Source organism: Paroedura picta, chromosome 5 (assembly GCF_049243985.1).
Source record: "Paroedura picta isolate Pp20150507F chromosome 5, Ppicta_v3.0, whole genome shotgun sequence".
In the NCBI taxonomy this organism is placed as follows: Eukaryota; Metazoa; Chordata; class Lepidosauria; order Squamata; family Gekkonidae; genus Paroedura; species Paroedura picta.
This window is the reverse complement of record NC_135373.1, coordinates 46361610-46389253: the sequence shown is the minus strand read 5'-3', so window position 1 is coordinate 46389253 and position 27644 is coordinate 46361610. Positions and strand designations below refer to the sequence as shown.

At 46.7% G+C, this 27644-nt stretch overlaps 1 protein-coding gene across 1 annotated transcript; it reads left to right on the top strand.

Annotated features, from left to right (window-relative positions):
• The first annotated feature begins 2900 nt into the window (after positions 1-2900).
• On the top strand, positions 2901-26829 carry WDTC1 (WD and tetratricopeptide repeats 1). The gene is made up of 16 exons (XM_077337688.1): positions 2901-3105; positions 6169-6318; positions 9642-9725; positions 12235-12281; positions 12956-13067; positions 13878-14065; positions 14929-15111; positions 16096-16190; positions 16607-16722; positions 17990-18065; positions 19375-19471; positions 20162-20335; positions 21069-21304; positions 23078-23246; positions 25197-25389; positions 26193-26829. Exons 2-16 carry the CDS (start codon positions 6196-6198, stop codon positions 26388-26390), a joined length of 2091 nt encoding a protein of 696 aa, XP_077193803.1. The 5' UTR covers positions 2901-3105; positions 6169-6195; the 3' UTR covers positions 26391-26829.
• Positions 26830-27644: the final 815 nt, after the last annotated feature.

Here is a 27644-nt window from a genome sequence, read left to right as displayed (position 1 = left end):
GGTATACAAATTTGACTGACTGACTGAGGAATACAAATACTTTGCAATATGTGAACTGGCCTTAATGCTCAGAGGCTGTTGCCCCTTCTTCCCATTTGGTGCCCTATAGATTACAGGAATGTAACCTAAATTGAAATCCTAAACACATTGACTAGGGATTAAGACCCACTGAATACATTAGGATTGAGTATAAGAGAGAGAAGAAAATAATATGATCTGTTTTGGGCCTCCCTTGAGGAGAAAGCCCTGGTATAAATGAATTAAATAAAGTTGTTTAGACTTTAGAACTTCTCAATAGAATATGTCAATTGAATCAATCTATCTCATGCTGGATCTTCCTCTTTTCCTACTATCTTGTATTGTTGTCTTCTATTCTCATTATATGTCCAAGTTACAATAACCTCAGTTTTGTTTTTCAACTTCTAGAGAGAGTTTAGCCTTGATTTGATCTAGAACCAAAGTTGCCAGCTTTGGGTAAGGAAATTCCTGGAGATTTTGGGGTGGAGTCTAGGGGAGATATAATTGGGAGTAGGGGGGAAGGGGCCTCAGCAGGGTATGCTGTAGGGGTAGCCAATTTCTGGTTCTCTAGACATCCATGGACTACAGTTCCCATGAACCCCTGCCAGCAGCTGCTGGTAGGCACTTATGAGAATCGTAGTCAATGGACATCTGGAGAGCCCCTGCAGAGTCCATCATGCAACGTAGCCATTTTTTTCCAGGGCAACTGATCTTTGTAATTTGGATATCAATTGAAATTCCAGATCTTCACACACACAGAGAGATTGGCAACTTTATGGGCCACTTAAGCCGTAGTTCATGGTATCTATAAAACTTTCCAATATTATATTGCAAATGATTACTTATTCATTCATTTATTCATTTATTTGATTTCTATCCCGCCACTTTCCTTAGACTCGTGGAGGGTTACATAAAACAAATTAAAAACCCAATAAAACCAACCCCCTAAAAAAATAAACAAGAAGAAGATGGCATAGTCCCCCTACCACCCCTATTATCAGCCAATTGGGTTGATAATGGAGGGTTCGCATGATGGTACCATGTTGGATGGTGTGGTCCCATTTGTTCCTAACTCCGGCTTTGACCAAAGACCTGGCAGAAAAGCTCCATTTTACAAGTGTGGAACTTAGACAGCTCCATCAGGGCCTTCAGCTCTTCTGGGAGCTCATTCCACCAAGGTCAGGGCCAGGACTGAAAAGGCCCTGGCCCAGATCGAGACCAGGTGCTTCTCTGGGGCCAGCTTCATGTCAGCTTTCTTCATTGTTCAGTTTTCACATCCATACCTGGTAATATGAAATACTATGAATTATCTTGATCTTGGCAATCATCAACATTTCTGTATACTTAAGATATTATCTAGTTCCTTTGTGCGTGCTTGCCCTTCCAAGTCTCAGTCTGCTAATTTCTTGTTTGTGAATATACATTCATACATACGACCTTTATTGGCATTGTACAGAAATAGTCCAATTAACAGCAATATATAAAACTGATACATTCCAGTAAAAACCTCTGATGAGTAAACCGAACACTGTAAAAAACTGGCTGTCTTCTCAAGTTTGGACAAGAGGAAATCCCTTGAAATCTACCTTCCAGGACTGCATATGGCATTACATTAAACCTTGCCTGTGCAATGACTGTGCAGATTTGGGTTGGTTAGGATGCTGATATATGGGGCCATCTGGCCCAGATGGTGGAGGATACCAAAAGTCAGGGGAGAGCATGTTTTATTAGCATCAATAATTAGTTTGTGGTAATCTATCTTAATTAGCCTTTTATATATGCCATAAGAGAAGACCTCAGATTGATGCAGTAAGAGATTGTAATTGAGTTTGAATCCACTGCTTTAATCCAACTCGATGTTTCAAATTCCTTCAGTATAAACTGAGTCAGACTTCCCTCTTGGCTCTTGAACCCTTAGTTTGTAATATAATTTATTGAGATTTACAGAAAAGAAAAAGCAAGTTAGAACAGAAATAAATCTATAATCCAACATTAGCCAACATCTTCTAAGAAAAATTCCCAGTGTTCTTGAAAATCTTCTGGACTTCTGTTCCCTCCTAATTTCTTAACTCCCAAGTTCATACCTGATTTGACTATAGTGGTGTTCTACTGAACGCATTTGTGTAGTTCTTTTGATGTTCCCTATAGCTACGTAAATGTTTTTAATACTTCGTCAATTTTAGTGACTCCTATGCAAGTCTCAGGATGAAATCCTATACACAATCCTAGGAGTAATTATTATTGAAGGGCGTGTGTTTACTTTTGCGTATTTCAGATGTGTAGCATTGTTAATTTGTAGCAGCAAAATAAAATAGGCTTCCAACAGCACTTTTAAAACTGTCATGTATATTTCAGAACAAGTTTCCTGTTTTGTCAACGTAAATCATACTTTATTTTATTTCGGAGCACGCCTTAAAAACACCAGAAGCAACGTCGTGCCCCTTCAACTTTACAAAACCACTTTCCCCCAAACTGGAAAATTCTCTCTTTACTACCATCCCCGGCCTAGCCGGACCCCCGCCCCATCACTTTATGAACTTCATTTCCCATAACCCCGCGGAGGCACCGTCCCTTTGACGTTTACCGATTCACAGATTGGGCCAAACCGCCGCCTCCGCCTCCCGTTCCTTAATTCGCCTTATCCCTTTGGCTACAAGGGCCGTCACTCCACGCCGGGCCAATGAGACGTTGAACGTCAAGGGAGGGAGCGTTATTCTCGAAGCGCCTTTGCGCTATCCGTGCGGCGTAAAGAGCGGCGAAAGGATGAGGGGTTGGTGGCGCAGATGGCGTGGCGCAGGCGCGTTGAGGGAGGAGAAACGGTGGACGAAAAAGGGGAGGGGGAGAGGTGTTTGCTGAGCTCCAGACAGCTGGAGGGGTAAACAGAGGAGGGGGCCGGGGAGGGCGAAGGTCCCAGCCAGGCCCGGGCTGCGAAGCCTGGCGAGCGGCTCCCGCTGCCTCCCAGCCACCCCGCCTTCCCGACGGGCCCTGCCGCGGCGCAGGGCTCGGTTCGCCCCCCTGTATGGAAGTTCAAGGGCTCCGTCCACTGGCTGTTGCGGCTGCTGAGCCTGCCCTGAGGAGGCCTGACAGGTAAGCACGGGGGTCTCCCGGAATTGCAGGGGGGTCGCCAGGCTGCAGAAATGTGCTCCCCTAGAGGGAAGGGCAGCTTTGGCGGCGAGGCTTGCATGCCATCGCATCCTGCTGAGCTCCCTCCCCAAACTTCACCCCCCTCCCCGGCAGTGCCCTCCCTAAACTCCAGGAGTGTTCCAAGCCGGAGTTGGCAGCTCAGCTAAGTGCTATTGCTTGCCCTCCCTGAGGGAAAGGGGTGCCCTCTCCCCTGCCCTTGCACCGCGACTACGGGGGACAGATTCCCAGGTGACATGCTTAATAGAGAATAGTCTTGTTTTCCTTGCTTCGGTCCGGTTGGGGGTTATTTGACATTTCCTAGCTAGATGTTCCTTCCAGTGATTTCTCTCCCCAATCCCTTCTCTGGCCAGATCCTTTTTGAGACATAAGCTTCCCCCCCCCCCCCCCATAAGCAATGTGTTAAAGGGAGGGAAGATATCCATGGTTAGTTAAGGTAGAATAATTTCACTGCCGAATGCTTGTCTTCATTCTTTACGAGGAACTTGACTTTCTCTTACATCTCATGTGAGAGGTGTTTCATCTGGTGGCACATGAGACCTCTCTTTCTCTGATGGCCTGATCTCTTCTGATGTGTGGTCTCCAAGAAATAGGTTAAGAGCAGGGCAAATTAGGATCGTGTAATATGGTTGGAGTGGTTCATTGACTTCTTCCTGTCCTGGTTCTCTGAGGGCTAACATAATTGTCACTTTAAGCTGCCTCGAGTTCTGAAAGGTGGTTTGTGGAGTTTTAAATGGATAAATAAATGTTTTGATTTTTCAGTGTGCCTTCCAAACAAAAGTGGTTCCATGTTTGGTCTCTTCTGATGTGTGGTCAACTGCTCTCTTAGCAAGAGAATTCCAAGCAGGACAAATACTCAGATCACTTAACATTAATAGTTATTTCATTGTCTTCCTGTCCTGGTCCTTTTGAGCTAACTTGACTTTCCATACTTTTTAAGAGAGAGGTGCTCTGGAGCATATGAAACTTCTTCTTCCTCCATGGCCATCTCCGCATTGACATGTGTACTCTACTCCTTCCTAGCAGATGTTGAGTTCAGGGCAGATGCCTAAGATCATGTAATCCAGAATAGTTCTTTCATCTGCTGGTGTGAACTCTGACTTGCAAAAGGTGATGCTGGAATAAATCTGGGTAGTCTTTAAGGTGCCACATTGGTCTCCAGTTTAATTTTGCTGTTTTTCATACACCTTGGAAAATGCACTTAAATGTTTGGGAGTAGATTTTTCTGTTTTGCCCAAGAAAATCCAGCTTCAAAATGAGCCTCAGACTAGTGTAGCTACTCCTCTGTAGTTAAAACACAGTGGTAGTTACTCTACTGCCTTTCCTTTTGCTCCATCAATCTTTATTGTGGCCCATAGGCCCGTCAACAAGCAGACAGAAACAATAGAAAAACAATACTGTAAGGTTAATTATCTACATAGAATCTCAGCAGGCATGTCTCCTCCTAATATATCTATTATACACTGGATTTTATCTGGGCCTGTATTTTCACTGCAGAGAACAGAGACTTAGTCACAGGTGCAGCAGTGCTTTGGTCAGTCCCTGACAATAATATTTTATTCATTTAGTTGATTAAAAGTAGCTTACATCATTCTCTTCTCCTTCATTTTATCACAACAACCCTCTGAGGTAAGTTTGATTGAAGGGATGTGACTAGCCCAAAGTCGCCTAGCAGGCTTCCATGGCGTGAGTAGGGATTTGAATCTGGGCCTCCAGATACTAGTCCAATTATACCACCAGTTGCTAGGTTCAGATTAGATGCTTAGGATCACCTAATGTGGGGTAACTACTCCCCTAACCTGGTCGCAGGGCTTTTTCAGTTGAAAAGGATGCTTTTTTCAGTGGCCTATGAGATACCCCCTCTCCTTTGCTCTATAACCTGATATTTTTCAGGGTGTCATCAACCTATTTCTATCAGGAACACTTTAAGAGCATCAGTGGGTAGTTTTGTTATCCCCTTCATAGAATAGTTCCCCCTTTCTCTCAAGCACACTTTGAACATTGTAAAAGGAGGCTGGCAGTTTCTCTCGGCCTCACCTATTTCACAGGGTGTTGGGGGGGGGGAGGAAGGGAAAGTGATTGTAAGCTGCCTTGAGACTCCTTCAGGTGGTGAAAAGCGGGGTATAAAAAACAATTCTTCACAAAAATGCCCTCCCTCCTGAACTTTTCTGTTTTGCATTTTCTGCAGAAAATGCAAGACACATGTATATCTCCATGACCTACTACTAAAGAAGGGTTTGTAGTCTCACTCCATATATGCATCACTGCTTGCTAGAGAGCACCACAGGCGTTGCTAACTTGCAAAGTCAGTGCATGTCCAAGAAGCATGGACTTCTGTAAGCAGGATAGGTCCTACTGCATGTGTGTAATTGACCACATTAATTCCATATATTTGAATTTGCTTCTATGAGTGTAAAACTTGTGGCAATGTGTTGAACAGCTTAAGGCTGAATTTCGTGACTGCTTCTGGGACATGCTTCTGTCCTTGAGCAGATCGAAGGTTGGCAAAGTAATGGTATGCATCTGTGTGCTGTAAGCATGAATCACGTACATTTGTGTGAATGAGCTACATGGGAGGATCAATGCAATTCTTCTCATGCTTGTAGCTGATGTTCATAGTGTAAGGTAAAGGTATCCCCTGTGCAAGCACCGAGTCATGTCTGACCCTTGGGGTGACGCCCTCTAGCGTTTTCATGGCAGACTCAATACGGGGTGGTTTGCCAGTGCCTTCCCCAGTCATTACCGTTTACCCCCCAGCAGCAAGCTGGGTACTCATTTTACCAACCTCGGAAGGATGGAAGGCTGAGTCAACTTTGAGCCAGCTACTGGGATCAAAGTTTACTGCTTTATTAATATCTGTCTTACTTTCTCCATCAAAAGTGGCCAAGGTTAAGATGCTGTTGGGAAATATAATCAATCATAGTCATTTATTTTCTAAGAATCAACCTGGTCAAATGAATGTCTTTATTAATAATAATTCCCAGCCTTTTCTTCCTTCTTTGCTGCCAGGTAATTTCAATGCTGTCTCTATAAGACATGAACTCTACTGGAATGCTCGGATGTACAGCAGCACCTCCACTAGCTTGCCTTCATCGGCCCTACTGTGAGAAGATGGCAAAAGCAAATATTACCAGAGACCTCATCCACAGGCAGCTCAAGGTGCTTCTTGACTTACAAAAGAAAAAAATATTGGATTGTGCTTGATTGGCCTTGACATGAGGAGGAGGGTGGCAGTTAAGTCACCAGATTGGGGATCTGCAGTACGGGAGGAATCACCCACACTTTTGAAAACATACCTTCTGCATTGTTTCATGGTTTCTGTTGGGTGTCATGGCCATACTGTGGCTGGGTGGTTGAAAATGTGCTCATGCGTTCAACTTCCTCCCTTCATGATCACATTATTTCCTGTGCTCTCTGGTGCATGATAACCATAGACTGCGATAGCCTTGAGTTGCCCAATTCACAGCAATTGAGAACGTGGGGGGGGGGCATGTAGGAGTAGCAATAACAGTTAACGTTCTAGCAGCAAGTAACAGCCTGCTGTGTCATCCACCTTGTCTTGCACCTTGTGTTTCTCTCCTTTGTTGCAGCTATGGCTCATGCAAAACAGGTGCAAAGGGCCAAGGAGCAAGTGGAGAGAGCTCTGCTGAAGCCACTGCTGTTGTTGCATCCTGGATAGAAGGGGGTGGCAATGTCCTTTGTCTAATAGCAGTTTCGGAGCCCCCAATTATAAATGCAGAGCTTCTGTTAAAGATCTGTTGTCAAGCAAGGATGCAGAAGTCCTTCTGCCTTCAGTCACCTGTTGCAGGAGTTGACAGGCTCTAGTAGGACTAGGTTTTCAGTTTGAGTGCGGTGACCATGACCATGAAATCAGTTGCAGGTTACATGTCATTAGACAATCCAGGCCCACATCATTCTCATCTGCTGGCTGTACAGTAAAGCTTGTGCTGTTGGTAAGAGGAAGGATACACATGACGATTTTTGTCACCAAGATGTATTTGTGTGTGTTTTTTTTAAATACACATTGCATTCGGTGACACTAAATAACTTATCTTTGCATGTTCCTAGTTGCTCCATGAAGGTCTCACCTGTAAACCCTTCCTACATTACAACTGGTTTCACCAAGACCCTAAGCCTTTTCTCAAATGCCTCATTTGAGTTGTTTTGATTTATTCATTTATTCTCAGAATGTATAACCTGCTGTGCATTTGAAGCAATTCACAGAATCCAGATATCATCATCATCAAAACAACATAAAAACAAACTGTAAAGCTATATCTGATAAAACACAGTGGTCAAAACCCAACTCACCCACTCTTGTGCGTGTTTGTTTCAGTCTAGAGAAAAGGGTAATCTCATTGAAGAGTTTTACAGAGTTTTCTGAGTTCTGTCAATCAGGTTGTTTCCTGTACCCAATTTGGCAGAGCACACTTAAAGAAGGGGCAATAATTTGGAAAACTTTAAGCCTTGAACTCACTAGGCATGCCTCTTTTGAAGAGTGCACTCCAATTAGATGGCACTGTGCAGATCTAAGCTGGGAGCTGGACCTATATAGAGAGAAGTGGTTTGTTGTAAGAGGCTTTAAAAGACCTTAATTTATCTTTGACAAGTCAGCTGAAACTCAACCCTTCCAAGACAGAGGTCCTGTGGCTGGGGAGGAAGGGGCCGGAAGAGGAAGCGCATTTGCCCTGCCTGGATGGAATGCAGTTGAAGATCTTGTACTCAGGCAGGAACTTGGGTATGGTTCTGGGTGCCTCCTTGTCTATGGAGACGTATGTCGCTAAGGTAGCCAAGTTGGCATTTTATCATCTATGCCAAGCGAGGCTACTAGTGCCCTGGCCCTGGAACACTTGGTCACAGTGATCTATGAGATGGTCATTTCTAGTCTAGATTTCTGTAACTCACTCTACACAGGCCTTCTCTTGTCCTTGACCAAGAAACTACAAGCTGGTACAAAATGCAGCTGCTAGGGTTCTCACTGTGGAGAGCCCACACCCAGCCTGCACTGAGGCAGCTGCATTGGTTGCCAGTTTTCAAAGATTCAAAGTTTATTACAGTCATTCAGACAAAGTTATATGAAATTAATACATAAAAGACCAAAAGAATATGGTCATTTAATATAATACAATTTAAAACAGATCATAAAATAGAACTTAAAATTATGCTAATTTAGAGCATCGGATTTTTATGGTGGTTGCCAGTTGAATTCTGGATCAGGCTCAAGGTTTCAAAGGCCATCTGTGGCCTGGGCCCAGCCTATTTGAGGGGCCCTATGCCCCTTGATAGCTCTTGGCTCTGTGAATACCAACAGGTTTGTGATCACTAGCCCGCATGAGGTTCACCTGGCTTGGACCAGGGCCTTTTCAGCCCTGGGTGGAATGAGCTCCCAGAAGAGCTACAGGCCCTGCTGGGCTAGGGGGATATATTGGGCCCCTCCTCCTGTATTCTCGAATTTGGTAACATCTTTATCTACCTAAGTGTTGGTAGCTGGGGGGTGGGGTGGATTTTATGTTGTGTTCTAGTGAACTATGTTTAGGCTAATAATTTTTAACTCTGTATTTCAGATCTGTTGTTAGCCTCTGTGGACTGGCTGGCCAAGAGCAGTGGTGGCCTATAAATATAATGAAATAAATAAAATAATTTATGTCTAGGATTCAAATAGTCAGCCAGTGTAAGTGCTGTAAAACGGGTCAATCTGTGCCCCCTGCCCACCAAAGGGCAAGCCTGTTGTAATTATCCCAGCAACATCAAGCCCCATATAATGCATGTTACAGTAATTCAATCTGGAGGTTATGAAATCTTACCTCTACGTGATCCTCAATGATTTGCTTGCACAGGTGTGTGCTTGTGCAGGGTCCTCATCTCACACATCTAGCCCTTCTTAAACAGTTGTGTGTACCTGGCAACTCTGAAATGTCTAGCTTTCTGTTGTTGCTCAAGAGAGGAAGCTGTTGGAATCTGAACGTGTTGCAAAAAGAAGCCAAAATAAGGGGGAAGTTTTATACTCTGTTTGCTTTGAGGAGACTGAGACTAGAGTTCTGCAACTGTGGGCTTATGGTTACATTTTTTTTTAATTTAATGTTTTACATTGGTTACAAATAGTAAACTTTATTTTCTACCCAAAAATGACTTTGTGGAAAGAGTGGAAGCATACATAGCATGATATGGGTATGTCTAATGGTATTTTGTTTCTAATGCTTGTTGACTTTTCTCATGTTAAATACTACCTGTGCTAGAAACAGCAATTTCCATGCTAGGAAACAGCAACGTGAGTTCCTTGGAATTGCTTTAAAATACACTATTCCTCAATTATGTAGGTTAAATTACAAATTTCCTTGCCCCCTCGGTCTCTTAATAACTTAATGCAGGACATACTGATGCTTGCTTAGTCAGCAAATTCAAACTGCATTTTGAATTCTTGCTGTTCATATTGGTCCTAAAAGTCCCTGTGTGCTACGAATGATGTCTGTTTACTGTTTTAGGAGAAAGGTGCCCTCAGCTTTGAACGACACTATCATGTTACTGACCCATTCATTCGGCGCCTGGGCTTGGAGGCAGAATTGCAAGTAAGTGGGCACTATGGCAATTCAAATTACTTTTTTGTCCCATGGTAAGAACATGCTTTCCCTGTGGGAAGATTAGGTGACTTGGTACAATAGATTTTGCTATTCTGTTGCCATAATTAAACATAGTCTCTAAGGAGCCTTACTGTTCAATAAACTAAAGCAGCGACCCCCTTGTTTGGAAACTAGCCATTAAAATAGACCTCACAAGTTCAAGTTCAGGTAACGGCTTCTACCTATTTTATAATCCTGGGACTTAGTGTAACATCATAGTTAATTTACATGGCACTTAGAAATGTTCAATGTGTGGGACCTGTCCTGCAAGGTAGGTCATTTATCCCTTATATCACCAAGGGGAGGCTGAGGCTACAAAACAGTAGTTGACTGAGTTGGTAGCAGAGCTGAGATTTTAGTGTGGGGGGGGGGGAGAGGCACCTTCCTTGCATCTCTGTCTTATGCGTGATTATTCAGAAGTAAATCCTGTGGGGTTCAGTGGGACACACCTCCCAATTCAGAGCATGTGTGATTCCATGATAGCACATTTTGTGAGTGTAAGCTGGGAAGCCTTCAATTAAAATACCTTCTCAACTATGAGTTCCTGCATTTGCTTCAGGCAAACTCCAGTTCCGTTGCCTGCAGCCCCACATATGACACTTGGGAATTCCAGATGTGTTGTATATTCAAAATGTGCTAGAATGAAGGGTGCTGAGTTTTCTCCTTCCTCCCACTCCCCGTAATTTAAGCTTTATCTCTACTTCCAATACACTTTAAATTTGTCCCCTATCCCAGTGGTCCCCAACCTTTATTAGGCTGGGGACCGGCAAGGCATCGGGCCGCGCCCGCGCGGGCCACGCCCACGCTTCTGGCTGCGCCCGCGCATCAAGCCACACCCGGCCGCGCCAGCGCATCGAGCCGCGCCCGGCCGCGCCCGCGAGCTGTGCCCGCGGATCGGGTCGCGCCCGCAAGCCACGCCCGCGGATCGGCCCGCGCCCGTGGGCCGCGCCTGCGGATCGGGCCGCGCGGGCGCGGCCTGCACGGGCGCAGCCCGGCCCCGATTCCTTCTCCCCGCCCTCCCGCAGTAAGTAGCTTCCCGGGCCGCAAGCTTGCGGCCTGGGAAGTTTTTTACTGCGGGGGGGGGGGCGGGGAGCGGGAGCTGTGGCCCGGCGCCATGGCCTTCGTGGCCCGACACCGGGCTGCGGCCCGCAGGTTGGGGACCACTGCCCTATCCCACCTGTTTTATAGGGCTGGTTCACCATTCTGACCCATGTTTCTGCTGATATCACGTGTAGCTTGATCCTGAATTGCCCTGGAGTTTGTCATTTCTCTCTCTGACATTCTTGGCTGCATCAGCCTGTGGTTGCATATTGGACTGTATGCACTGTAGCAGTCATTTTGCAGCTGGATTTTTCTGGGTGCAGCCAAGTCAGCCTTGTTGGTACAGACACGCCATTATGGTGCAGTTACCAGTGGTGTGCAGACATAGGCAAAGATGGCTCTGGTGTCCTTCAAGTGATGCACCAACCACATGGAGAATGCATCATACAGCAGCTTTGCTGAAGCAGAGCAAGTCTAAATTGGATGAGTGCCTGGATGGGAGACTTGCTGAAATCCTGTGTAAGCAGTTCCATGAGTTGGATCCTGTGGGAAATTTCCACTGATGCAAGCTGTAGGAAATTTTGTCGATTTCCATTCCTGCTACAGACCTCTGACCCCTTCCAGTATTGTTTGTGGAAGTCTTTTTGCTCCAGTGAGTGGCATTTGGGGCTGTTGTGGGAAAAGGGAGGTACAAAAGTCCTGCTCCTCTGAGGAAATCCCTTCGTTTAGTGGAAGTTTACTGCAGGATCCAAGCCCATGATGTGATACAAATGTAACAACTAAAATCCTTAGGGAGACAAACCACTTTATACAGTTACTAGCATGTAAGACTATTCTATTGTTCTATTCAGATGTCATGATAAAAGTGGGTTTCATTCAGACCCCAGTTAGTTGCAATATCTGAACGTCAACGATCCAACAAACTGTGGTTTAGTCATTGGCATTCTAGGATTTCAGACTAGTGGCTTATTATGACAGTCGAATTTACAAACGAACATCAGTATTACTGCTCCACATCACTGCCCTCAGAGATGCCAGCACTGGAGGGAGGAAGGAAGCAGATAAGCTAGTGGGCTTATATTCATCCTGGATTTTGTTACTTACCAAGCTTTGAGTATGAAAAAAAAGTGATTTCTTGTGAAATGTCAATTCAGTAACTGAAAATCATAAAGATAGATTCAGGTGGGTAGCCGTGATAGACTGAGGCAATAGAACAAAATTTAAGACTTTAAGGCTAACTAAGTTTAATTGTGACTATAAGCATTAATGTGTGAGCATATTTCAAGAGAGTGTATGAGAACATTTGGGTTCCCAGGGAAACTGGACATGTCCAAAGAGAAGGATTTATCTTTATCCTTCTCTAGAATAGTCTGTTCACAGAAAAGATCTATGTAACTTTTCCATCTTGTTTGTGCAGGGTCACACTGGCTGTGTCAACTGCCTTGAATGGAATGAAAAGGGAAAGTGAGTATGCCTTAAAAATCTAAAGATGAACAAATGCATAGCATAGTTACTTAGGTCAGAATGGAAACAATCCTGCAAAGCAGGGTGAGCAACTGACTTTATGACTGGCTGCTTTTGTCTGCTACTTTACTTCTCTTCTAGAAGTAATCTCACAGCGGTTGTGAGAATCTCCAGTTGCTCCCAATAACCAGGCTTCATTTAGGGCAAGAAAGCACTTTATGGAAGAGAAACTGTTAGCTCATCACAGCGTCCTTGCTAAGACTGGGGATGCTACACAAGCACCTCCTTATCAAGCCAAAACCCTCAGCCCCTCCCAACAACAAACGGTTTGGGCATGAATGGCCCATGTGGATGAAGCAGCTGCCCTGGCTCCAAGGACTCCCAGATAGTTCCCAGGGCAATGGGGCTCCTGCTGCATTTATAGTGGTGGCTGGGGGGAGACCCACCAGGACTTTTTTTGGGGTCCTAATGGTCAGCCTACTCCTGTTTGCCAATGTGGGGAAGAGAATGCTTTACTCAGTAGACCATGGCTGTGTTCCCACATGGGGGTGGGGGCAGGTCTGAGAATTACCTGCCAATGGCTGTGGGGGAAAAGATCTTGAAATAAAAGTAGCTTTTTATAGGGCTTGCAACAGCTCCCAGCCTGTAAAGTTTTTTTTCCCTTGGTTTCTCAGCTTGCTAGCCTCTGGCTCAGACGATCAGCACACCATTGTGTGGGACCCCTTGCACCAGAAGAAGCTCCTTTCCATGCATACAGGTCATACAGCAAACATCTTCTCTGTCAAGGTGAGCTGGGTCTTGCGCGAGGGGCAAGTTGTCTCCTTAAACTGCATCTAAGATAACAACTTTGACCAATTAATAGAAAAAGACACTTCTGACTCAACTGAAAATGGTCCACCCCCCCCCCCAGTTCAGGCAGCAGAATGATGGGGTCCCAGTTGGGGAGGTAAACAGGGTAGAAATATCTGTTAAAATGCTTAGCTTTGCAGGTTCATTACATTTCTTCTACTCTCTCCCTGGATGCTCCTTTCCAGATCAATTCCACAATTCAGAAAGCTATTATTTGTCTAGACTGCCCTGAAGCTCTCTGAAGACCATCAGAATGTACTTATGTTTTTTGTGGCGTGCCTTCCCGGCCTTCTATTACACAAACATTAGATCATTCACATTCAGGGCCTCCCTTGATATCTGCACACTTCCATTTTCATAGTGAGCCGATGGAGCTGTCTGTACACCTGAAAGCTGGAAGCGTGCATTGTATGGGTTGGGCCCAAGTGCATCAGACTTCACCCATGTAGGCACCTGTGTGAAAACTATATGTGAGCACGCCATGGGGATGTAGTCAATTGGCATGATCACTGTCCTTCCCCGATTGCCTGGGGCAGGCATATTCTGAACGTCTACACTGAGCTTCAGTCGCCTGATGTGTTCTGCATCATGCTGCATAGAATGAAATGTTGAGGCCCTCTGACTTTAGCCCTAATGTCTTGGGCTGCTAACGTACACCCTTCTTTGGCTGCATGCAGGTCCAGCATAAGAAGCTGCTCTTGCTGTTGGCAGATCTCTGCTCTGAATATCTTGCTTGCTTTTCCATAGTTCTTGCCGCACGCAGAGGATCGGATACTCATTACCGGGGCTGCTGATTCCAAGGTTCATGTCCATGATTTGACTGTTAAAGAGACCATCCAGATGTTCGGGGATCACAAAAACAGGGTCAAGCGTATCGCCACAGCTCCCATGTGGCCCAACACCTTCTGGAGCGCAGCAGAGGATGGTCTCATCCGGTAGGAGTGCTTTGCTCTTCCATCCTCAGGAGCCATCATTACCACAGCCTTCCCCCTTTCTCTTCCTCACTCCCACCAAAAATTACAAGCAGTAGCTATTTGAGGTTGCGAAGTATACTGTATTAGACATGATACGTCCTAACGCTTTGGATGTGGTGTAGAGGGCATAACTGTTTCAACTTTTATATATAATTAAATTTGTATACCGCCATTCCCAGCAGTTCTCAGTCCCTTTTAAAACAGTCCCCTGTCGAGCTTTCTTATGCAGTCACAGGGTCTTTTTGGCATCTGTTACCTTCTGCTTTGATTAGACCAGTCGTTCTCAACCTTCCTAATGCCGCGACCCTTCCTCATGTTGTGGTGACCCCCAACCATAAAATTATGCAAGTGCTCTTTCACAGAAATGAAACCGAAACTGACCAATTGTTCATGATTGTATACAAATTGTTTTTTTCCTGGGGTTTCTCAGTTCAGTTCTGCCGATCTTGCTCTTTTCCGCTGTTCTCAATCTACCCCACAAGGCTGTTGTGTGGATGCCCCCCCCCCCCCCCGTCCAAGCTGATTGCCTTGTCACGATCCCTGTGAAAGGGTTTTTCGACCCCCAAAGGGGTCCTGACACCCCCCCCCCCCCAGGTTGAGGACCACTGGATTAGACGTTGTTAGAAATTGAATCTGGGATGCCCACTACCACTGAGCCTATGTCATTTCTCAACCTCATTTTAAGAAATGCAGTTCAGCCCTTCTAAGGAAGTTGCTTAGAATATGGGCCTCACTTTCAACAGTGGCCACAGATCAGCCCCTCCCACTGGCATTTCTGATCCTGTGGCTGTTTGCTGAGGTTTTTTTCCCCCTGGACCTTTCAGTCAGTATGACCTGCGGGAAAACAGCAAGCACTCAGAAGTCCTGATTGACCTGACGGAGTACTGCGGACAGCTAGTGGAGGCCAAATGCCTCACAGTCAACCCCCAGGACAACAATTACCTAGCAGTGGGAGCCAGCGGGCCCTTTGTACGGATCTATGACATACGCATGATCCACAACCACAGGTATGTGCATCTGTCATGGGTAATGCAAGAGCTCGTTTGTGATAAGGTCAGGTCCTGAGGTGAAAGCACTGATGACAGTTTTAGAAATTGGAAAAAAGGGACGAAGGGCCAGCTGCAGTCGTCTCTAGAGTGGACAGCGAGTTCAAAATACCTTAACTTCAACAGGAGTCGCCATGTTAGTCTGCTGCAATAGGAACAGGGAAGGAATCTTGTGGCAGCCTGTAGCAACCCCTCCCAAATGAAGTACGTTATAGTCAGTTAATAACTGTTTGGAGGAGGTAGTCCTGGCTCTAACTCAGCTAATCCCAACTAGCAGATAAATTCATTAATACTAAAAACATGAATAAATTATTTATTTAATTTATACCTCACCTTTCTCCCCAGTGGTAACCCAGAGTGGCTTCCAATTCTCCATTTTGTCTTCATAACAACCCTGTTGTGTCCATTAGGCTGTGAATGCCAAGGTCACACCAGGAGCTCTGATGGCAGAATGGGGATTCAAATCTGGCTCTCCCAGTTCCTAGTCTGACACTCTTAATTGCTGTCCACCGACCATGACCCCTGAGCTATAGAAAATGGCAGGATATAAATATATGAAAGAAAGGAATGTTATTTGAGGATTCTCCACTTGTGTTCTGAGGCTGTAAAAAATCAAGCTCAGATGGTCCAAGTGAAAAAAGTCAGACTAATAAATTGTATAGTTTCTTGTCAGCTAGCTGATATTCTAAACCACATTTTAATACCCACTTAGAAGCCTTCTTGGTAGGCAAAAGGCAAGCCGCAGTTGTTTGAAGCATTTAGTTTGCATGGTGTAGCAAGTCATAGTTTGCTCTGCTCCATTCACTTGGGGAAGTGGGGGAGGTGTCAGCTGGGAAGTGTCAACTCCAGAAATTTCCCAGGGGATTGGACTGTTTCCCTGGTGGTTTCTGTATGCTTCCCCTTCTAATCCAATTATTTTGGTTGTCTCTTTTCCTTTTCTGATAGAAAAAGCATGAAACAGAATCCCACTGCCGGGGTCCATACGTTTTGTGATCGGCAGAAGCCCCTCCCAGATGGCGCCGCACAGTACTATGTAGCAGGTATGACTTCCATAGCTGATGCCCAGTCCCATGTCCACTTGTTTAATGAACTCTCGAAGGCACCAGTACAATCAGCTACTGTGCAGGATCACCCAAAACTATCCTTTCTCAGGAATCAGTCCTTTTGAACTCAGTGGTGCTGGTTCCCTACTAATTGTGTAGCCTAGGACAGCAATTGGAAGGCCACAAAAGGATACCCCCCCCCCCAATCCTGCAGATTGTATTTCCTGTAGTTGTCTTCGCAGCATGAGCAGATGACTCCTTCTGATCACTGCTGCCCAGAAGCCAGCGTAAGTACGAGCTGCTGTTTGCCTTGTAAGGCACTGGCAAAGGGAGGCTGAAATAGCTGCTTCTTTTTAAGAAGTCCACCAATGTGTATTGGTGAACTCTGCTTGGGCTTCTTCCCTCTTCTGCAGGTCATCTTCCAGTGAAGCTACCAGACTACAATAACCGGCTGAGGGTGCTGGTGGCTACATATGTTACCTTCAGTCCCGATGGTACAGAGCTGTTGGTGAACATGGGAGGGGAGCAGGTAGGACAAATGCCAGATGAACCGTCAACCTTTACAAAGGGTGGCTGATGGGCTGTCTTATTTGCATGCTGCAGAGAATGCTTTGTAAAAAACAAAATTAAAAATACATCTTTAATAGGAGGAGGGGAGTACTGATTTGTTTCCTCTCATTCAGCTGGAAAGTGCTTTCAAAATGTGTTGTGAGGCTGGCATCTCACCACTGCTCTGCAGGAACCATTGCAAAGTTTGAGGAACCCTAGAGTGGCATGGAACGATCTCCTGCGACTGGACCATGTTTAAAAATGTTGTGGACTAAGCAGTGCTGTAGCATGCTAGGAGATGCATGCAACATGGCAGTGGCACGGTCCCCTTTCTGTAGGGCTTGTTTTGTATATTAGTGGCACTTTGTCTGACAAATAAACAAGCTGTGAAGGCCTTAAGACCTAACGCTGTGTATTCAGTCTGGTCTCTGATCCTGGACAGCTCATCTCTGGGTGGAGACCTGTGGCCATCTTCCTCATATTTGTGGTTTTAGGGAACTTTTAAATCAGGAATCATATTGGTGCGTAGGATTCAATATGCTTATCTGTAATGCCCCTTGCTTTTATAGGAGGAATCCCACACTACTCTGCTTTCATCTGCACTCCTGTCCTTTTGGGACCTGGGGAAAGCCATTTCCCTAAATGAAAGCAAGTCTACCTGTCACTTACCTTAGAGAGGCCAGCTTGCTCCATTACCCAAATTGAGGACTGAGTTTTAGATTCTCAAGAACTGTAAGACCGTTCAGTGTAGGAGGTTGATGGAAGGTGCTATTCCTCCCTTCAGGCACAGCTCATTTCTTTGGGGGTGGGGATTACTTAGGTGGATTCAGTTTTCAGGGGATCACCACCTGTCAAAATAGTCCTTGATTTAATACCTCTTCCTAAATCCCGGTTTACAGTTACAGTGGATGCACATATACAATCCATGTGCAGAGTACACTTGCACTTGTTCTTTATACATGTGTTGGGTGATTCTCATGTTATATTCAATGCAGGTGCAACTGAACTTGGGATTTAAACCCCTCATTTATCCAGGTGCTTGTCCCCGGTTTCACTGGCTCTTTCTTACAAAGGGGGATGTGCATGTGTTCACTGTAACATGTGTACGAGGCTGTTTTGTCCTGCAGAGGGCAGCATTGACACTTACTGGCTGCTGTGTCCCTTTAAGGGACTTTCCACAATGCTTAAGTGGATGCTTGTTTCCATCCTCATCCTCTCCATGCTCACTGCCTGTTTCATTTTTCTAGGTTTACTTATTTGACCTGACTTACAAGCAACGGCAATACACTTTTCTCCTGCCAAAGAAATGCCACACTTCAGGAGGTAAGCATAAGCACGATGCTCTTGGAATGGGGAGAGGGTTTCCAGCAGGCGGCTATGTTGCCTATAACTCGTGAGTCCTTTCTAGGTCACATATTCTTCACCAAGCTCTTGTTAACATAGTTCTCTATAATCTTTTAAATTAAGTGTGTAGTCTTCTTGGTTGCTGGTACCAATTGAAAATGGAGTGTGCCTACCTCACAAGCTGTTTTTATCAGCTGTTTTTCTTGTACCTCGCTTTTTTCTACGCAAAGAAGCCTTCTCTTCTTCTCCCCACAACAGACACCTTGTGAGGTAGGTGGGGCTAAGAGCTCTGAGAGAACTGTTACTGCCCCAAGGTCACCCAGCTGGCTGCATGTGGAACAGGAGTCGGGAATCAGCCCAGTTCTCCAGATCACAGGCCTCCACTCTTTACGCCAAGCTGGTTTTTTATTGGCTAGAGCAGCAAAGGATGGTGCTTAGCAGTAAGCGAGTCTGATTCTGCAGAGTTATCGATGTCCAAAGCCTATTTATACAGCAGTAAAAACAGGTGCCTGTAATGAATTGCTTGTGAAGCAGAGAAGGCCAAGAGAGTCATACAGAAGCGGTGTGGTTTGGAGTGATTAATTGTGATAAATAAAACAGTGCAGTGAGCATTCTGTTCTTTCCAAGCCCTGCTTCTGTCTGTAGGCAATGCTGCTGGCTCCATGTTGCTTTCAGCTCATGATGTGATTCTCAGGAGGGAGCAAGGGATAATTTTATTCTTGTTTGGATTACTGGGGGAATGCGAGCTCAAGAGAAGTGTAGTCTATCTACCCTAGCCTTAAATTGGATCAGTAATCCTTTTCTCTCCTTAAACCAGGGGCAGCCAAATGGTGGCTCTCCAGGTATCCATGGACTATAATTCACATGAGCCCCTGCCAGCTGAAACAGTACCAGGGAATGCAGTGTATGTGTGTGGTGGGGATAGTTACAGATCTGAGTAAATTTGTGGTGCTCTAGCCAAAGTGCAATTCCTAGTATTCCTTAGTTGGGAAACCATGAGCTTAAGTTGACACAAAATTGATTTTGAAAGACATGGTATGTTTGCCCTAATCTCCCTTAAGCATTTTAGGAACAAGCATGTCAGGGATGTGGGGTCAGAGCTGGTAGCTTCCCTCACAGGACTGCTTTCACCATGCTGCTTTTAGTGTGTTATTATGTGGGGTTAAGTGCATGGAGACGGGTGGAATGTTGTGAGCACTGCTGTGTCAGGCTTATGCTCAGCCATTCCAGAAAAGTCAAATACTTGCCTTGTGACTTATTCCTTTTCTCCCCCCTGGCCAATCCTCAGAGGTGCAGAATGGGAAAACGTCTACCAATGGGGTGTCGAACGGCATCCATCTCCACAGCAATGGATTCAGGTTGGCTGAGGGCCGAGCACATGTCAGGTACAGCACATTCCTTGCATGCTTGATTGTCCTCCATATCTCTTGTGTCTCCCTGGCCCCCTGCATTTATTAAGTCCACTGGAGTCCACCTTGTGAAGGGAATCCCCTAGCAGAGACTGAGCCACCAGGCCCAGGATCTGTCAGTGGTTCTGGAAGCGTGGTGACCAGTGAAGCAGCTGTGTCCCCTTGCTGGACTTTAGAGTGGAAGAGGTGCATCTGTGCACACAAGATGTGGCGTGTTGGAAGGGCCCAGGTTGTGGCAAGAACACCGGTCTCCTTTGAGGAGGCTGCCCTTGTCTGACATAGTCCTGGAGCTAAACTGGACTTCAGGCTCATCGGGGCTTAGCGCTGCAATCGGCATGGCATCAGAGGGACTTTGTCACCTCCAGCAAGTAGAAAGGAGTGTCTGTGGACACACTGGCAGAATGTCTTGCCCTCGCAGCAGCCTCACTGCAGCAGGGGATTGGGGGAGGACTTCTAAGAAAAGCCTATTATTGCCATGCAAGTGTGGGACTCTGCTTTCAGTGGTGATGTGCCATCTCATGGAGCCAGCAGCACCCTGGGCTGAGTTGAGGGCAGTGTGGACTTGGCTCTGCTTTTCCAGATTTTTGTTTGCTTTTGATTTTTAAAGCACATGGTCCTGTGCCTTCATCCTCCCGGGCCACTTTCCAGCGTTCCTCATTTCTGTAGCCCACAGGCCGAGCTTCCTCCTTACCTGGAGAAAATTAAGTTGCAAGCCAACGAGGCTTTTGCTTGCCAGCAGTGGACTCAAGCCATTCAGCTCTACAGCAAAGCGGTCCAGAAGGCCCCCAGCAATGCAATGCTGTACGGGAACAGAGCTGCTGCGTACATGAAGCGCAAGTGGTACGTAAACAAGGCCAGATTGTGGAGGATTCTAGTGAGTGGGAGCCTCTTGTGCCACTGAGCATATTATCTATTTTATTTATTGTATGGCATGTGTGTAGTATTGTCAGGAGACAGGAGGATTGTCTGGCAGCCAGGCCATTGCCTGCCATGGCATAGTGACCCCTAGTGTTCCTTGGAGGAACTGCCACCCAAGTCCTTGGAGATCTCCCATCCAAATGCTAGCCCAGGGTCCACCTGGCTTAGCTTCTGAGATCTGACAAGATCAGGCTTGTCTGGGTTATCCAGGTCAAGGCTGAGCCAAGTTCTGGGAGAAATGGAGGTGTTGGTCTAGCTCTTTTCACAAGCCACTTTATCCTCAGTAGTTGGCTGTCTGCTTGGTTCCTGGCATGTGGGTCCACCTAAGACCGTTCAAGGGATTCACTCACAGTCTATAGACAGAAGAGCCAGTTGAGCTTCCCATATCTGGGCTAGCTTTACCGCAAACCAGTCTTCCCAGCAGCTAGAAACTCCAGCTTGCCTTTCATTGCCAGGACAGATTCTCCAGGTGGCACCAAGAAGCAGAAGGGGTCGGCCATGACTTTGGCAGGAAAAGAGAGCAGCGATGCTTTGTTAGTGGTTGTGGAGAACAGAGAGGGGACATGACCTTGTTTAAGGGAGGGAGGCAGAGGGAGGTGTAAGTGTAGGCCCTGTTTCTGCTGCCAGAATCTTCATGTCTTTGTCCTGCTTGCAGGGACGGGGATCATTATGACGCTTTGCGAGACTGCTTAAAGGCCATCTCCTTGAATCCATGCCACCTGAAGGCTCACTTCCGCTTGGCCCGCTGCCTCTTTGAGCTGAAGTATGTGGCAGAAGCGCTGGAGTGCCTGGATGACTTCAAGGGAAAGTTCCCCGAGCAAGCACATAGCAGCGCTTGCGATGCCCTAGACCGGGACATCAATGCAGCCCTCTTCTCAAAAAGCGATAATGGTGGGGACCAGCATGACTCTGCATTTTTTTTCCTTCTGCTAACATGAAGTTCAACCCCCCTATGCTAAATATGCAAATTTCTTTGAGGTGACAGTTTAATTGCTACCACTTGCCAGACCATGAGAAGAGTTGTATTGGATCACGCCAGTGCGGTCTGACACTTGATTATTTGTTTGTTTGTTTACCGCCCTCCCCAAAGGCTCAGGGCGGTTTACAGGGAACAAGAAAAGATACAGATAACATATGGTAACAGGTGATAACAGTAATAACTAATAACATTATAATAACGATAACTTAACATGATCATAACAATAACATTAGAAAATGGAATTGCCTTAGCTCAACTCTTACTAGGACCCAGTGGGTTAGGCAGATTGGTGTCAGTCATAGTAGGAGGGGGGAGCTTGAGGGCCAATTGGAAGTGATGGTTTGGCTCGACCTCAACCAAATGCCTGGCAGAGGAGCTCCCTTTCGCAGGCCCTGTGGAACTGTTCTATCAGATTTGTTGTTGTTGTTATGTGCGAAGTCGTGTCCGACCCATCGTGACCCCATGGACAATGATCCTCCAGGCCTTCCTATCCTCTACCATTCCCCGGAGTCCATTTAAGTTTGCATCTACTGCTTCAGTGACTCCATCCAGCCACCTCATTCTCTGTTGTCCCCTTCTTCTTTTGCCCTCGATCGCTCCCAGCATTAGGCTCTTCTCCAGGGAGTCCTTCCTTCTCATGAGGTGGCCAAAGTATTTGAGTTTCATCTTCAGGATCTGGCCTTCTAAAGAGCAGTCAGGGTTGATCTCTAGGACTGACCGGTTTGTTCGCCTTGCAGTCCGAGGGACTCGCAAGAGTCTTCTCCAGCACCAGAGTTCAAAAGCCTCAATTCTCTGACGCTCGGCCTTCCTTAGAGCCAGTTTGGTGTAGTGGTTAGGAGTGCGGACTTCTAATCTGGCATGCCGGGTTCGATTCTGCACTCCCCCACATGCAGCCAGCTGGGTGGCCTTGGGCTCGCCACGGCAGTGATAAAACTGTTCTGATCGGGCAGTGATATCAGGGCTCTCTCAGCCTCACCCACCTCACAGGGTGTCTGTTGTGGGGAGAGGAAAGGGAAGGCGACTGTAAGCCGCTTTGAGACTCCTTCGGGTAGGGAAAAGCGGCATATAAGAACCAACTCTTCTTCTTCTTCTTCTTCTTATGGTCCAACTTTCGCAGCCATACATTGCAACTGGGAAGACCATAGCCTTGACTAAACGCACTTTTGTTGGCAGGGTGATGTCTCTGCTTTTTAGGATGCTGTCTAGATTTGCCATAGCTTTCCTCCCCAGGAGCAAGCGTCTTTTAATTTCTTTGCTGCAGTCCCCATCTGCAGTGATCTTGGAGCCCAGGAAAATAAAATCTGTCACTATCTCCATTTCTTCCCCATCTATTTGCCAGGAATTGAGAGGGCCGGATGCCATGATCTTTGTTTTCTTGATGTTGAGATTAATCTATCAGATTAATGATGGCCAAACCAGATGCCCCCAGAAGGCAGGAAACAAGCTAAAGTTTCCCTCTGTTGTAAAGTTCTGACATTTGTCTGATTTGAGGGGCAAAGTAGTCTGGACCTTCAGTCTAGGATTTAGGCTCTAGCTTGGTTTTAAAATTCATTAGAGGTGATGTAAAGTCTTGGGTGATGGAGGCTGAGAAAATCGCTACTTCACCATCTTCAAAACTGAAGAGCTTGTTATCCCATTTTCCCTTTCTGTGCCAGTAACACTGATATTTTGTGGGGGTTTTCTAGCGGAAGACAAGAAAGGGGGTGGCCCCATTTGGCTGCGAGCAGCTGGGCGCAAGGATTCCATCTCGGAGGACGAGATGGTGCTGAGGGAGCGCAGCTACGACTACAAGTTCCGGTACTGCGGCCACTGCAACACCACCACGGACATCAAAGAGGCCAACTTCTTTGGCAGGTACATGGCACTCCTCTTGAAGCCTGGCATTGGTTTCTGTGAGCACACAAGAAAAGCAGCTCTGGGAAATGCAGCCCTCGGGTTCCCGTGCTTGTTTTCGGCTAGCCAATACGATACACAGAATTGGCACTGCGCGTTTCACGTAGATACAGATTACCTGGGGGGGGGGCAGTCTCTGATGTAGGCTGAAGGGAATGTTGGGTGCATTTTCTGTCTTTGCAAGCACAACTTTAGTGTTGGTTGATCAGTGTACTGCCAAGCCAGGGATAACCCTTCTCTGACTAAAGGCTCCTGTGATATCCACGGCTTAATGCCAGTACTGCTTTTCTCACCCAGCTTGAAGGCTGCACTAATGGGATCTGAACTTCATGAGCATGAGAGAGAGCAAGATTCCCTGGGGGGTTGTAGTTGATCGCTGAATGAAAATGTCAACCCAGTGTGTCGCCGTGGAAAACTCCATGCTGGCAATTATTAGGAAAGAGAATTGAAGATACACCAATATTATTATACCGCTGTATATGTCTGTGATGCGGCCAAATGTGGAATACTGTGTGCAGCTGTGGTCATCATATCTCAGGAAAGACACTTTAGAGAAGGAGAAAGCACAGAAGAGGGCAAGGCAGGGACTGGAGCACTTTTCCTGTGACGAAAGAATGAAGAGTCTGGGACTCTTCCATTTAGAAGAAAGGTGACTGAGGAGAACTGCAATAAGGGTTTATAAAATTATGCACAGGGGTAGAGAGAATAGACCATCACCTTTTCTCCCTCTCCTCAGTGAAACTGATGAGCGATAGGCTTAGGACAGCCGAAAGGAAACACTGCTTTACCAAACAAGGGATTTAAAATGCAGAATGCACTGGCAGGGGACCCAGTGATGTCTGCAAGCATTGGCAGCTTTAAAAGGGGTTTAATTAGGTCTATGGAGGACAGGTCCAACTGTGGCCACTAGGCCTGATGACTAAAGGGACCCTCCATTTTCAGAGGCAGTAAATCGACAGCCCTTGGTCTTTATACCCTGTTTTTGGCCTTCCAGGGCAGCCGGCCACCCTCTGTGTGAGACAGGATGCTGGACTAGATGGAACCACTAGTCTGATCCAGCAGGGCTCTTCTTATGTGAGCCGGCTGGCACTATAGAAATAGAAAGCAGCTCCTACACTCAACCTTATTTTGTGCACACAAACACACACACATCCATTCTGATTTTTTTGCCCTTCTCTATTGTTTGGCATTGTGCAGCATCACCATGTGCGTGGAACATAAAACTGGGGTGCGTGGGCCTCTTCATACTCTTCCCATTCAGTTTTTTCTATTACTCATGCTACAGTTATGAGGATGCATTGTGAGAGATTAAAAAATGGTCTCATGAAGCACTGCAGTTGTTTCAGTAAAAGAGACCTTTCAGTAGGCGGCTTTTGGAGACAAGAGTGGGGCTAGCCCTGGCTGTGTCATAGAATAATGCCTCGGAGGTCACCTAGTTCAGTGATGCCCTTGCTTTGCTTGCAGAAGGTCCCTGGGCTCCATCCCTGGCTTCATCATTTGGAAGGATTTGCAGATAGCAGGACCTGGAACCATTGAGGGCCACAGCCCATTCAGTTACATCTGTAATTTGGAGCAGTCTTGCAGGACAGTTGCCAACAGAAGCTGACCGCTACTAAGATTTCTAAAATATAAAGCAGGGGTAGTCAACCTGTGGCCCTCCAGATGTCCATGGACTACAATTCCCATGAGCTCCTGCCAGCAAACGCTGGCAGGGGCTCATGGGAATTGTAGTCCACAGACATCTGGAGGACCACAGGTTGACTACCCCTGATATAAAGAATAAGGCCATGCCTCGTCTGGCCAATCAGTGCCAACAACTTCTGTCATTTGAACCCAGCCTTGTGGCTTTTTGCTGTTTCAGTTCTATCCCGTCTGCCTCACCTGCAATTCTTCTGCTTTTGCCTCCTCTAGCAATGCACAGTACATAGTTAGTGGCTCTGACGATGGCTCCTTCTTCATCTGGGAAAAAGAAACGACCAATCTTGTTCGGGTTCTGCAGGGGGACGAGTCAATCGTCAACTGTCTCCAGCCCCACCCCAGTTACTGCTTCCTGGCCACCAGTGGCATCGACCCCGTTGTGCGGCTGTGGAATCCCAGGCCTGAGGTAAGAGTGGCAGCAGGTGCCAGGATGGGTCTCTCCCTTAGGGTATTTATGCCTTGATTTTTCCCCTAACGGGGGAAGAACAACTTGCAGGGTGATTCTCCCCTCTTCCCTTTATCCTTACAGCAACGCCCCTGTGAGGTAGGTTAGGCTGCAAGTGTGTGACTGACCCAATGTCACCCATTTTATCTTCACAACAAGCCTGTGAGGTAGGTTAGGTGGAGAGAGTTACCCAGCCTGCTTCTATGGCTGAGCAGAGACTTGGGTCTCTCAGATCCTTAGTGTGATGCTGTAACCACTACCCTACACTGACTTCTTGCAGGTGAGAACTGGCTACTACTTTGGGCAAGAGAGTGATAGCCTTCTCCTTAGGGCCCTGCAACTGCCATCTGTTCTGTGCTGCAGAATTTGAATGTCTTGTTCACAGTACTCCTGCACCAGGGCAAGGATGTTCCCATTAAGCAGGAATTTGTTTCTACTCAAATGAGATCTATTATTTTGTTCAGATTATTGGCTCTTGTACTCTCCCTCTCCCCCTAGTGAACCTCTCATAAGAGTTAGGTCCAAACAGGGAAGTACACTAGGCATCCTGTGCTCCTTTGCAGGTCTCTGGGCTCTGTTTTCAGGCAGAATGTGCCTACTGTGGGCATGTGATTCCACTGAGATGGGGAAATGTTGGTCCCCCACTGGAGAAGAATACAAGGCCTAAATAGATGTCAAAGTCTGGGAGTAGCAAAAGCGACGGCCGTCCGCCTGCTTTGAAAGGAGCCGTGCTTAACCATCCCTGCCTTCCTTGCTTCCTTTAGGGCGAAGCACTGAACGGGCGAGTGGTGGAAGACATGGAAGGGGCTTCCCAGGCTAACCAGAGGCGGATGAACGCAGACCCGTTGGAGGTGATGCTATTGAACATGGGCTACCGGATCACAGGACTGACCAGCGGTGGGGCCGGAGGCTCAGACGATGAAGACAGCTCAGAGGGGCAAGTCCACTGCCGGACCAGCTAAAGCTGAATCGCCTCTCTTCCCCATAATTTTTTGTTTGTTTGTTTGTTTGAAGGGAAATGCAGTTTGCTCCGTTTGGACTCTGATGAACGACTGCACTGTTTCCCACTATGCACAGCGTAGGACCCGCCAGCAGGGGCCAAAGTGGCTTCGTTTAAACTGCTGCTACCCTTCCCTCCCCTTTGCGCCCCCCCCCCCCTTCCACTCTCCAGCAGCATGGGGACGCAGCCTGTTGGAACTTTGCTTCTAGCAGAATCTAGTCTGTGCAGGGATTTCTTTTTCTTTTCTTTTTTGGGCGTTGTCTGTGAGCAGTGTAAAAACTGACAACCATCCGCTTCTTCTGGTGCTGCTGGGAGATGGGGGGTGGGTGGCGGTGGGCATTGCCTCCACGAATGCATTTGCAGAGAAGATGTTTAAAAACTCAATAAAAACGTCAACCTAGGGCAGGGGTTATGGCATGACATTAATGCAGCGGTCTCCCCGCTCCGAGGCTCGGCCTGCCTGCTCTGCTGTTGCCGATCGGCCCCCTTTGGGCTGCCTTGGTGTTTCTTCTGGCTCACCCAGCAGCCGGATAGAGGTCACTGGGTCTCTGCATCTCGCACGCAGCTACAGCAGAGAGACGGGGTGGCATATTGGCAGGCTAGCTCATGCAGGGTAACAGTATGTGGTCCCAGCCACCGGCTAGAGACGCTAACTTCCTGGCTCTGGTATCCAACACTATTTTCTTTGTGCAGAGAAATGACCATAACGTGAAGAAAACCCCCAGGCACAGGGCTTGGTGAGTTCTGAGACTAGAGGTAGTAAACACCGGATGTGGCTACTCATCTGGAAACTCCTGCTGCTGTTTTTCTTTCCCCCCCTCCCCTTTTCACTGGAAATATTTTATTTTCCATATCTGTATGGTCTGAATTGTGGCATCTTGCTCCCATGCCTCATCGTAGCTGGAGATCTTGGCAAGAAATATGTCATGCGCTTCAGTTGCCCAGCATTTCTCACTGGCTGTGGGCAAGGGTGCTTCTCTCCTCAGACACATTCTGATCCTGCCACACCTCTGTCTGTGACATGCATGGACACGGCTTGTGCTAGAGCTTGCCTTCTCTCTTCCTCCTCACAACAAACAAAACAAACAACACCCCCTTGGATTTCTAAACCAGATTAAACTGGTATCGAATCTGTCTGCAGAGTGGAAGGAAGTTTTTCATTGCCTTCCCTGTGGGTGGAGCAAAGAGGGGAGAGTGCGCAAGTGCAGCTAGCAGG